The sequence below is a fragment of the Coregonus clupeaformis genome, unplaced genomic scaffold (assembly GCF_020615455.1).
Source record: "Coregonus clupeaformis isolate EN_2021a unplaced genomic scaffold, ASM2061545v1 scaf0618, whole genome shotgun sequence".
Classification (NCBI taxonomy): domain Eukaryota; kingdom Metazoa; phylum Chordata; class Actinopteri; order Salmoniformes; family Salmonidae; genus Coregonus; species Coregonus clupeaformis.
This window is the reverse complement of record NW_025534073.1, coordinates 273,704-285,115: the sequence shown is the minus strand read 5'-3', so window position 1 is coordinate 285,115 and position 11,412 is coordinate 273,704. Positions and strand designations below refer to the sequence as shown.

Genomic DNA, 11,412 nt, shown 5'->3' with positions numbered 1-11,412 from the left:
TACTAAAGAGGGAGGGGCACACAAACGGATGCGATTATGATGGGGTCCTCCTCTCTGGACCAGGTACTGTGCCACCAGAGACAGGGCTGGAGGAGGAAAGGGAGGGTTGGGACAAGCATCAACACCTGATGGGGGCAGGTGGACAAACTAGCTCAAAGCGGAAGTCACCCCTACCCACAGATCTAGGACCAGATTATTTTATCACCTGATCCTAAACATAACCACTCAGAATACGGCATTTATAAGATTTGACCCCTGTATCAGTGGTTAGAGGCGATCGCCACTCCGACAAACTGTGTACCTGGGACGCCCGTTTCCGGGGACGATAGGACTGAACGAGCTAGAGTACGCACTGGGACTGGGCCAACGTGGAGGGGGGGCAGGGCCTCATTCTGAGATGAGGTGGGGAGGAGCCTATGGGGGCATTGCGTCCAGCAAAACAAAAACAGAAGAAGAAGGGATTGGTAGAAAAAAGAATCTAATAAAGAAAACAATAAATGAAAGTGGGATGACTGAATAGCTGGGTGCTCTGTGGCTGTGTGATATGGGAGAAATTAAAGAGTTGGGAATAAGATGACCTAGTAGTGTAGATATACAGTGAGGGAAAAAGTATTTTGATCCCCTGCTGATTTTGAACATTTGCCCACTGACAAAGACATGATCAGTCTATAATTTTAATGGCAGGTTTATTTGAACAGTGAGAGACAGAATAACAACAAAGAATCCAGAAAAACGATGTCAAAAATGTTATAAATTGACGGCATTTTAAATAAGTATTTGGACCCTCTGCAAAACATGACTTAGTACTTGGTGGCAAAACCTTGTTGGCAATCGAGGTCAGACGTTTCTTGTAGCTGGGCTACCAGGTTTGCACACATCTCAGGAGGGATTTTGTCCCACTCCTCTTGCAGATCTTCTCCAAGTCATTAAGGCTTTGAGTTTGACGCTTTGGCAACTCGAACCTTCAGCCTCCACAGATTTTCTATGGGATTAAGGTCTGGAGACTGGCTAGGCCACCCAGGTCCTTAATGTGCTTCTTCTTGAGCCACTCCTTTGTTGCCTTGGCCGTGTGTTTTGGGTCATTGTCATGCTGGAATACCCATCCACGACCCATTACTCAAGGCACTGGCTGAGGGAAGGTGGTCTCACTCACTATTTGACGGTACATGGCGCCGTCCATCAGTCTCTTTGATGCGTGTGAAGTTGGGTTCTGTCCTCTACCAGAAAAACACCCCCAAAGCATAATGTTTCACCTCCATGGTTGACGAGGGGGATGCAGTGTTCTGGGGGTCATAGGCAGCATTCCTCCTCCTCCAAACACAGCTGAAGTTGAGTTGATGCCAAAGAGCTCGATTTTGGTCTCATCTGACCACAACACTTTCACTCCAGTTCTCCTCTGAATCATTCAGACGTTCATTGGCAAACTTCAGACGGGCATGTATATGTGCTTTCTTGAGCAGGGGGGACCTGCGGGCGCTGCAGGATTTCAGTCCTTCACGGCCTAGTGTGTTACCAATTGTTTTCTTGGTGACTATGGTCTCAGCTGCCTTGAGACTTCTCCCATTGGACAAGATCCTCCCATGAAGTTCTGGGCTGATTCTCACCGTTTCACATGATCATTGCAACTCCACGAGGTGAGATCTTGCATGGAGCCCCAGGCCGAGGGAGACTGACATTCTTTTGTTTCGTCCATTTGCGAATAATCGCACTCCAATCCGTTGTCACTCTTTCTCACTAAGCTGCTTATGGATGGTCTTGTAGCCCATTCTAGCCTTGTTAGGTCTACAAATCTTGTCCCCTGACATCCTCGGAGAGCTCTTTGGTCTTGGCCATGGTGGAGAGTTTGGAATCTGATTGATTGATTGCTTCTCGTGGACAGTGGTGTTTTTATGTAGGTGCAGACAATTGAGATTAGGAGCACTCCCTTTAAGAGTGTGCTCCTAATCTCTACTCGTTACCTGTATAAAAGACACCTGGGAGCCAGAAATCTTTCTGATTGAGAGGGGGTCAAATACTTATTTCCCTCATTAAAATACAAATCAATTTATTAAAAAAAATCTGGATTTTTTTGTTGTTATTCTGTCTCTCACTGTTGAAATAAACCTACCATTAAAATTATAGACTGATAATTTATTTGTCAGTGGGCAAACGTACAAAATCAGCAGGGGATCAAATACTTTTTTCCCTCACTGTACGAGTGTCAACAGATTGTACATGCAGATAAGTGAAGAAGAGAAGAAGAAGAAGAAGCAGGAACAGAAGAAAAATAGCAGGTTCCCTCCGGTGACCCAACTGTTACTGATATTCAGTCTCCCCAATACATTGGGATACATTGCAGGCACACTATCTGTTTTGGCCTGCAGCAGTTTTCTTTGAATTATTCATCGTCGGTCCCATACCCCCCCAGCTCTCCCTCCTCTTTCTCCATCTCTCTCTCACTCCTTTCTGTCCTTTTTCCTCTCTCCCCCTTCTCACGCCTCTCCTCTCCTGTCCCTTTCTCACCATCTCCTCCCTCTCTCTACCTCTCAAACCCACTCTTCCTTTCCCTCCTCTCCTCCGTCTTTTTCTCCCTCTCCACCCTCCTCATCATCATCTCCACCTCCTCTCCCTCCTCTGCTTCCCTCGTCCCTCCTCCTCACCTCTGCTGCGGTCTTCTGCAGGTAGCGCGCTGACGCCCTGGATGTTGGTGTTGATGGTGGGTCGCCGGGCGGGGAACGCTCCCCGGTCATGTTGGGTCAAGTCTGTCGATGATAGCTGGTGGTTCCTTCCAGGGCTACACTCCGTGGGCAGAACTCTTGGAGGAGTGAAGTGATGAAAACAGAAAGTGATGATTCAGAAGTACTACAATTGTCATTCCTCTCGATCATTTACATGATTACCTGGGTTAAGTAATGTAACTGTATAAAAAATGTGGTGCTTCGACGAAACTAAACCCCTTTCTGATAAATTCATCTGATAAATTAACTTGGAAAACAGAACTAATTTGGCTACATCAATTCTATGATAACCATATTAGGTGAGAATGGTTTTTGGCTGGACAGTAAGCAGTCACTGAAGCTGTCCAGGACTGTTATGCCACCAACTGACCTGGAGGCCAGGCGATGTTGGTACCAAGTTGACCATCTTGTCGCTGGGGGTTCTTGCCCTGGGCCCCAACTGTCTGGGGGCACCAGGGGGTTGGTGGGGGACTCCGAGCCAGGCATCATGCCGGAGGGGCTGTACCCATCATCCAACTGGGGGAGCTTCGGGGGGGGCCAGGCTGGAACCGCAGAGAGGGGAACCAGGAAGTTGGTTAAGTCATCATGCTTTTCATATTCCCACCCTACTCAGTCCAGCTCAGTTCAGTTCAGTTCAATAAATCTTTATTGTCCCGGGAATATTGGGCAATACGGTATCAACAGCTCGCACCATGCTTGCCCAGGCTGGGCTCCAGAGGGGATGAGCCCCAGAGAGGCTGTCCATGGAGTTTGGGTGTGTCCACCGGGGGAGAGGCGACTGGGGCTGGGGAGGCTCTTCATGGGACAGGCCCCCCCCATGCGGTTAGCATTCTGTTAGGATTCAGTCCAGCTGGGGAGAGGGAGAGGAAGAGGGGGGAGAGAGAGAGAAGAGGGGGTTAAGAGAGAGAGGGAAGAGGGGGAGAGAGAGAGAGAAGGGGGAGAGAGAGAGGGGGAGAGAGAGGGGGGGGAGAGAGAGAGGGGAAGAGGGGGGAGAGAGAGAGAGGGAAGAGAGAGAGGGGGAGAGAGAGAGAGGGAAGAGGGGGGAGAGAGAGAGAAGAGGGGGTTAAGAGAGAGAGGGAAGAGGGGGGGAGAGAGAGAGAGAAGGGGGAGAGAGAGAGGGGGAGAGAGAGAGGGGGGAGAGAGAGAGAGGGAAGAGGGGGGAGAGAGAGAGAGGGAAGAGAGAGAGGGGGGAGAGAGAGAGAGGGAAGAGGGGGGAGAGAGAGAGGAGAGAGGGAAGAGGGGGGAGAGAGAGGGTGGGAGGGGGAGAGAGAGAGGGGAAGAGGGGGAGAGAGAGAGGGAAGAGGGGGGAGAGAGAGAGGAAGAGGGGGAGAGAGAGGGGAAGAGGGGGAGAGAGAGAGGGGGAGAGAGAGAGGAAGAGGGGGAGAGAAGAGGGGGAGAGAGAGAGAGGAAGAGAGAGAGGAAGAGGGGGGAGAGAGCGAGAGGGAAGAGGGGGGAGAGAGAGAGAGGGAAGAGGGAGGAGAGGAGAGAGAGGGAAGAGGGGGAGGGAGAGAGAGAGAGGGAGGGGTGAGAGAGAGAGGAGGGGAGAGAGAGGGAGAGAAGAGGGGGGAGAGAGAGAAGAGGGGTTAAGAGAGAGAGGGAAGAGGGGGGAGAGAGAGAGAGAAGAGGGAGAGAGGAAGAGGGGGAGAGAGAGGGGGGAAGAGAGAGAGAGGGAAGAGGGGGAGAGAGAGAGAGGGGGAGAGAGAGAGAGGGAAGAGGGGGGAGAGAGAGAGGGGGGAGGGAGAAGAGGGGGAGAAAGAGAGAGGGAAGAGAGAGGGGAAGAGGGGGAAGAGAGAGGGGAAGAGGGGGGAGAGAGAGAGGGAAGAGGGGGGAGAGAGAGGGAAGAGGGGGAGAGAGAGAGGGAAGAGGGGGGAGAGAGAGAGGGAAGAGGGGGGAGAAGAGGGGGAGAGAGAGAGAGAGGGAAGAGAGAGAGGAAGAGGGGGGAGAGAGAGAGAGAGCGGGAAGAGAGAGAGAGGAAGAGGGGGGAGAGAGCGAGAGGGAAGAGGGGGGAGAGAGAGAGAGGGAAGAGGGGGGAGAGAGAGAGAGGGAAGAGGGGGGAGAGAGAGAGGGAGGGGTGAGAGAGAGAGAGAGAGAGAGAGAGAGAAGAGGGGGGAGAGAGAGGGGAGAGGGAGGGAGATGGGGGAAGAGGTGAAACAGGGAGGTAACACCAGATAAGACAAGTCAATAAAGCATTAAGGATGAATCACTAGTTTCTTGTTTTGCACTTTGTTGCTATGGTACTTTATATAAATCCAATCAATCATCTGGGACCTGTAACAATGATAACATACCCAGTCCCTGTCCTGCTATCAATCAATCAAATGTATTTATATTGCACTTTTTACGTCAACAACTGTCCAAAGCACAAACAAGCACAGTGGAACTGCTATGTGTTGTGCATGTTGTGGAACAGAGTCCCCACTCACAGAGAGGGTAGTGGCTGTAGGAGTTGGGGGACGACTGCTGCTCTTTGGTCTGCAGGTCGGGTAGGCCCGGAGCCTGGGGGTGGCCTGGGAACAAGTCCAGGGCTGATTTGCCTTGGCCGTGGTGCAGGCCGGAGGAGGAGAGGGAGCCGGGGGCCTGCTGCTGCTGCTTCATCAGCAGGGCCTGGGCCAGCTGTCTCTGGTGCTGTTGGATCTGCTGCTGCATGTTATTGATTGTACGTGCAACCTGCAGGAAGAGGAAGTGACATCAGAGAGCGACACAAAGATGGTGGTCAGTTTATCTGTGAGCCAGCAGAGACCACAGGAAAAATTCAATAGGACAGTTGCTAGACAGAATGGCAAGTATAGCCCCTTATACATACAAACACTGCTTTTACTAGGGTTTAGCCAACCAGGTTCTCTCAAATTCACCAGACTAGGAACCCAGGTATGTCTGCAAAGCACATACACGCCCTCTGCTATGGTAGAATGGTAAAACATTTGGGTTTTACCCCAGTATGAGGCCTGGCCGGGTTCAGGATCAGTAGATATAAAAAGGCAGCAATGGGTAAAACTAGTGGGCTGTATTTGAGAGAGAGGGAAGGGTCACAGAGGGACACTCACTTGCTGCTCTTGCTGTCGGATGGGGCCAGAAACATTACGCTGAGCCTGCAACATCTGCTGCTGAATTTGTAAACGCTGGTACGCCTGCAGAGGAATATACGTTTACACACAAATCCACAGACACACACATATGTATATACATACAGTGGGGGAAAAAAGTATTTAGTCAGCCACCAATTGTGCAAGTTCTCCCACTTAAAAAGATGAGAGAGGCCTGTAATTTTTTTCTCCAGAAAATCACATTGTAGGATTTTTAATGAATTTATTTGCAAATTATGGTGGAAAATAAGTATTTGGTCACCTACAAACAAGCAAGATTTCTGGCTCTCACAGACCTGTAACAACTTCTTTAAGAGGCTCCTCTGTCCTCCACTCGTTACCTGTATTAATGGCACCTGTTTGAACTTGTTATCAGTATAAAAGACACCTGTCCACAACCTCAAACAGTCACACTCCAAACTCCACTATGGCCAAGACCAAAGAGCTGTCAAAGGACACCAGAAACAAAATTGTAGACCCGCACCAGGCTGGGAAGACTGAATCTGCAATAGGTAAGCAGCTTGGTTTGAAGAAATCAACTGTGGGAGCAATTATTAGGAAATGGAAGACATACAAGACCACTGATAATCTCCCTCGATCTGGGGCTCCACGCAAGATCTCACCCCGTGGGGTCAAAATGATCACAAGAACGGTGAGCAAAAATCCCAGAACCACACGGGGGGGACCTAGTGAATGACCTGCAGAGAGCTGGGACCAAAGTAACAAAGCCTACCATCAGTAACACACTACGCCGCCAGGGACTCAAATCCTGCAGTGCCAGATGTGTCCCCCTGCTTAAGCCAGTACATGTCCAGGCCCGTCTGAAGTTTGCTAGAGTGCATTTGGATGATCCAGAAGAGGATTGGGAGAATGTCATATGGCCAGATGAAACCAAAATATAACTTTTTGGTAAAAACTCAACTCGTCGTGTTTGGAGGACAATGAATGCTGAGTTGCATCCAAAGAACACCATACCTACTGTGAAGCATGGGGGTGGAAACATCATGCTTTGGGGCTGTTTTTCTGCAAAGGGACCAGGACGACTGATCCGTGTAAAGGAAAGAATGAATGGGGCCATGTATCGTGAGATTTTGAGTGAAAACCTCCTTCCATCAGCAAGGGCATTGAAGATGAAACGTGGCTGGGTCTTTCAGCATGACAATGATCCCAAACATACCGCCCGGGCAACGAAGAGTGGCTTCGTAAGAAGCATTTCAAGGTCCTGGAGTGGCCTAGCCAGTCTCCAGATCTCAACCCCATAGAAAATCTTTGGAGGGAGTTGAAAGTCCATGTTGCCCAGCGACAGCCCCAAAACATCACTGCTCTAGAGGAGATCTGCATGGAGGAATGGGCCAAAATACCAGCAACAGTGTGTGAAAACCTTGTGAAGACTTACAGAAAACGTTTGACCTGTGTCATTGCCAACAAAGGGTATATAACAAAGTATTGAGAAACTTTTGTTATTGACCAAATACTTATTTTCCACCATAATTTGCAAATAAATTCATTAAAAATCCTACAATGTGATTTTCTGGAAAAAATATTCTCATTTTGTCTGTCATAGTTGACGTGTACCTATGATGAAAATTACAGGCCTCTCTCTTTTTAAGTGGGAGAACTTGCACAATTGGTGGCTGACTAAATACTTTTTTCCCCACTGCACGCACGTGCACACATACACACACAACATTTTGTAGTTGCTACAGAATGCGATCAGTCAAGTGTTTTTCACATCTCTAAGGCAACAAAGCAGTGGAGAAATGTATGATATAAGCGTGTACAGAGTGTATCTGCATTGTGTTTTATATGGAGGAATGCTACTGTAAACTGAGAGGAGACCAGAAGGGGACTCACCAGTTGCAGCTGGTATAGTTGGTTCAAAAGGGTCATATGTTGAGGGTTTATTGGTGAGGTTAAAAGTGCAGGATTCAGACCAATGTTTTTTGCTGCAAACTGTAAGAGCTGTGCTTGAACCTAGACAAGAGAGAGACCAAAAGATACGGTTTTAGAAACCATAAACTAAGTAGGAGAAAAAAACGGTGGACAGGACTGAGGCGCTTAGGCACGTAAACTATGCTGAGGGGAGCTGAACAATGTGTGTGTGTGTGTGTGTTTGTGTGTATGAGTGCAAGTGTGTTTGTGTGTATGAGTGAGGGGAGATACTTAGACGGGGCTGAGAGGTGTGTGTCGTATTCACCAGGTCGTATTCATTAGGCACTAAACGGAAGACAAACCCAAAAAAGGATCCCTCCCTACCTGTCTAATAACAACCTCTCGCAACCCTGGTCCGTGTTGTGTGTGTGTACCTGAGGGGAGAGAAACTGAGGCACTTGAGCGTGTAGACTAGGCTGGGAGGAGCCGAGAGGCGGCACTGACGGCTGAGGAGGAGGCTGCTGCATGGACCGGGCTTGTGCTGCTCCGCTACTGCCGAACATTCCACTCTGCATCTGGGAGGGAGGAGAGGGAGGGAGGGAGGGAGGGAGGGAGGTGGGATGTGGGGAGAGAGGGATTGGGGTAGGGAGAGAGAGAGAGAGAGAGAGAGGTGGAAACGAGGGAGAACAGAATGATGATAGGAACCCACTTGACATTTATTCTGCACTGTAGAGGAAGAGCTGCAAGTCAACATTTCACTGAACCGTTTACAGCCATTGCACGAGACAAATAAACTTTGATTTGATTTAGATGTTTAAAAAGTCCAACAAGATTTAACAGGCTATGCAAAACCCCAGTGAAAAATCCAAACCTACATACAGGCTCCCTCTAGCTCTGTCTGCCCCCTGCCAGTTTGTCTGTATGTCTGTCCATCGCCCTCTCTGCCTATCAGTATGCCAACAAGACCTTCCTCTTCTCAGACTTGTATATTTTCCAGTCAGTCTGTCATTCAAGTCCGCATCACTCCCAATTCTGCCTATGGCACCTGTCTGTTGCCTGTCTGCTGTCTAAACCCCACATAGCCGTAGACAGTGTGCTGCCTACCTGTCTGTTGTTCAAGTTTTGCATGGCTAGGCCCTGTGGGCCGCCCAGGCCCTGGCTGGACAGAGATGGGAGTTTCAGGCCGAGGGGGCCAGGGGAAGGCATAAACGGTGAGGAGGTGTGGACGTCCTCCACCAGGCTACCAACACCGTCCTGCACCCACACAGACAGACACAGACAGCCACAGAGGGAGAGTGCCACCATTACACTCTCAATGGGTGGATACATAAACTGAACCTTGCCCTGTACAGAACCGCAACTCTCCCCTCATAACTAGTGAAGAATGGAACAAACACACTATTGATATTTTTTTTTATAATTTGGACTTTTAAAAAATATTTTTGTCTGATTCCTTGATTAGTTATTTTCCATGGTTCCCCAGACCACTATGTCTGCCCTGGCTATACAGCATCTTCTAATTGAAGTACCCATGGACAGTATCGGAGTGTGTGATGCTGGGGTTAGGGGGGGGTCAGGAGTCATTACCTTGTCGAGGAAAGGGGAGCGATCTGAGGAGGACTCTTTGGAGAGGAGCGGAGGCCGGCAGCCCATTGGCCCCTTGTTGATCAGACCGTTGTTGTAGTCGGACATGCCCATCCCCCGCCTGTCCAGCTCTGTCTTCTTCTCCAACAGAGCACCTAGAGAGAGAGAGAGAGAGAGAGAGAGAGAGAGAGAGAGAGAGAGAGAGAGAGAGAGAGAGAGAGAGAGAGAGAGAGAGAGAGAGAACGCACAGGGATATTACCAACACTGATACAGTCAGTGACATGGAGTACATCAGGGACAAGGAGTTAACAGAGTGTATTGAGGACTGGGAGAAGAGAGACTTACTCATGGCCTGGTCCAGGTTCATGTTGTTCCTCTTCAGAGCCTCCTCGGCTGGATCCCTCTGGACACACAAACACACACAAGAAACATCTGTCAGCAGAAATATCTCACAAATATGCATGCGTATGTGTGGTCCTGTGTGGCTCAGTTGGTAAGAACATGGAGCTAGCAACGCCAGGATGGCGGGTTCGATTCCCGCTGATCTACCCATACGAAAATGTATGCACTCACTGTTGTACACTGTCTGCTAAATGGCTTGTTATATTACTATATTATCATCATATTTCTATGTATACAGATTACATCAGTGTGGAGTTTGACCCCAGAGGTAGTAGCAGGTAGTATCACTCACAGGGAAGCCCATGTCTGTCAGCTGCTTGATCAGGCGAGTCATGATCCAGGCTTCCTCCTGCTTGCCCGGCATCTTCCCCTTGGGTGGGCCCTTCCTGGGTCTGTTGCCCCAGGAATTGCTCTCCTGGGAGGCTTGGCTGCTCCACATGTCCCCATCGTCAGGGTCCCACTGGCCCCCGGACAGACCCATGTCCTCCCCTCCACCGCCGCCTCCGCCTCCCCAGCCGTCTTGCATAGATTTGGGAGCTGCAGAGGGAGAGAAGGAAGTGTTGTGTTACTATCTTACGTTTTATGTCACCAGCCGCCACGGATTATGACATAATATATTTGTATTTCTGATTTGTATTGGTTCTAACAGTAGGGTATTTTAATTGTCAGTTGATTGATTTTTTTTTATATAGCACAGCCATGCACTGGTAAATTTCAGAGTTCGGTATAGAAAGACTATTCTGCCTGCCACCAGAGGTCAGTGTGGCTGCATACTAAGTCGATGCTGCAGCCTTTATGTGTTGCAAGACAGATCTAAGACACACTTCCTTTACAAGGTAAAAATATCGATACAGTTACATATCGGGATATTATTTCTGACGATGTCGTATCGACAATATCGCAATATTATTTTTGCGCTAGTTGGCTGTACCTGCACCAAAACTCCAGTATTTTTCCAATATAGCTTGTACTTCATCTTGTTTTTAAATAGGGAGCCAATTTGTTTTCAGCAATTTTATTTCCATGACTGATCAAAACTTGTTTCCTCATGGCTTTCTTGTCCCTCTGCAGCAGACATATAGTGAGCAATATGTTTGGAAAATCAAAACGCAATAAAATCACAGTATCAAATCGCAATACTTATAGAATCATGAGAATCGCAATACATATCCTATCGTCACATAAGGTAGCCTGTAGGTAGCCTAGCGGTTAAGAGCGTTGGGCCAGTAATCGAAAGGTCACTGGTTTGAATCCCCGAGCCAACTATGTGCAAAATCTGTCGATGTGCCCTTGAGCAAGGTACTTAACCCTAATTGTTCCTGTAAGTTGATTTGGATAAGAGCATCTGCTAAATGAATAAAATGTAAAAAAAAAAAAGAAGGTAATATCATGAGGTCCCAGCCCTAGTAAAAACATCAGCAATTTCGATTAATCAGGAAAAATCTAATCTATAAAAAAAAGTACTAGTGTTCTCCTCACCTGGTTTGCAAGGTGCAGATCCCAGGGGTGGGTTGCCCCGTCTGTAGGGTTCGGGGCTGTTGTCACCCCCGCCCCAGCCCCCATGGCTCCCGGTGGGTTTCCCCCAGGCGGAGGTCCCGTTGTCCACGCTGACCGGAGGGGGTGCAGGCTCCCCCCAGGAGGGCTCTGGTTTGGGGTGGGCACTGGACAGCTCCCTCCAGCCTAGGAACAGGATGACTTTGGTAAGGGCACACATGGATTGGATTGTACAACAGTACAGAGATCAACGGACCCAA

At 49.0% G+C, this 11,412-nt stretch overlaps 1 protein-coding gene across 1 annotated transcript in view; it reads right to left on the bottom strand.

The window, feature by feature from the left end:
- Nucleotides 1-4,888: 4,888 nt before the first annotated feature.
- Nucleotides 4,889-11,412, bottom strand: part of LOC123485228 (trinucleotide repeat-containing gene 6C protein-like) — a 40,740-nt gene continuing 34,216 nt past the window's right edge. The window contains exons 4-12 of the mRNA XM_045216136.1: nt 11,138-11,338; nt 9,951-10,195; nt 9,602-9,659; nt 9,260-9,411; nt 8,777-8,926; nt 8,107-8,247; nt 7,655-7,774; nt 5,762-5,845; nt 4,889-5,384 (exon numbers count right to left, since the gene is read on the bottom strand). Coding sequence (XP_045072071.1) covers nt 5,061-5,384; nt 5,762-5,845; nt 7,655-7,774; nt 8,107-8,247; nt 8,777-8,926; nt 9,260-9,411; nt 9,602-9,659; nt 9,951-10,195; nt 11,138-11,338 — 1,475 coding nt within the window. The 3' untranslated portion in view covers nt 4,889-5,060. The remainder of the gene's footprint in view (nt 5,385-5,761; nt 5,846-7,654; nt 7,775-8,106; nt 8,248-8,776; nt 8,927-9,259; nt 9,412-9,601; nt 9,660-9,950; nt 10,196-11,137; nt 11,339-11,412) is intronic.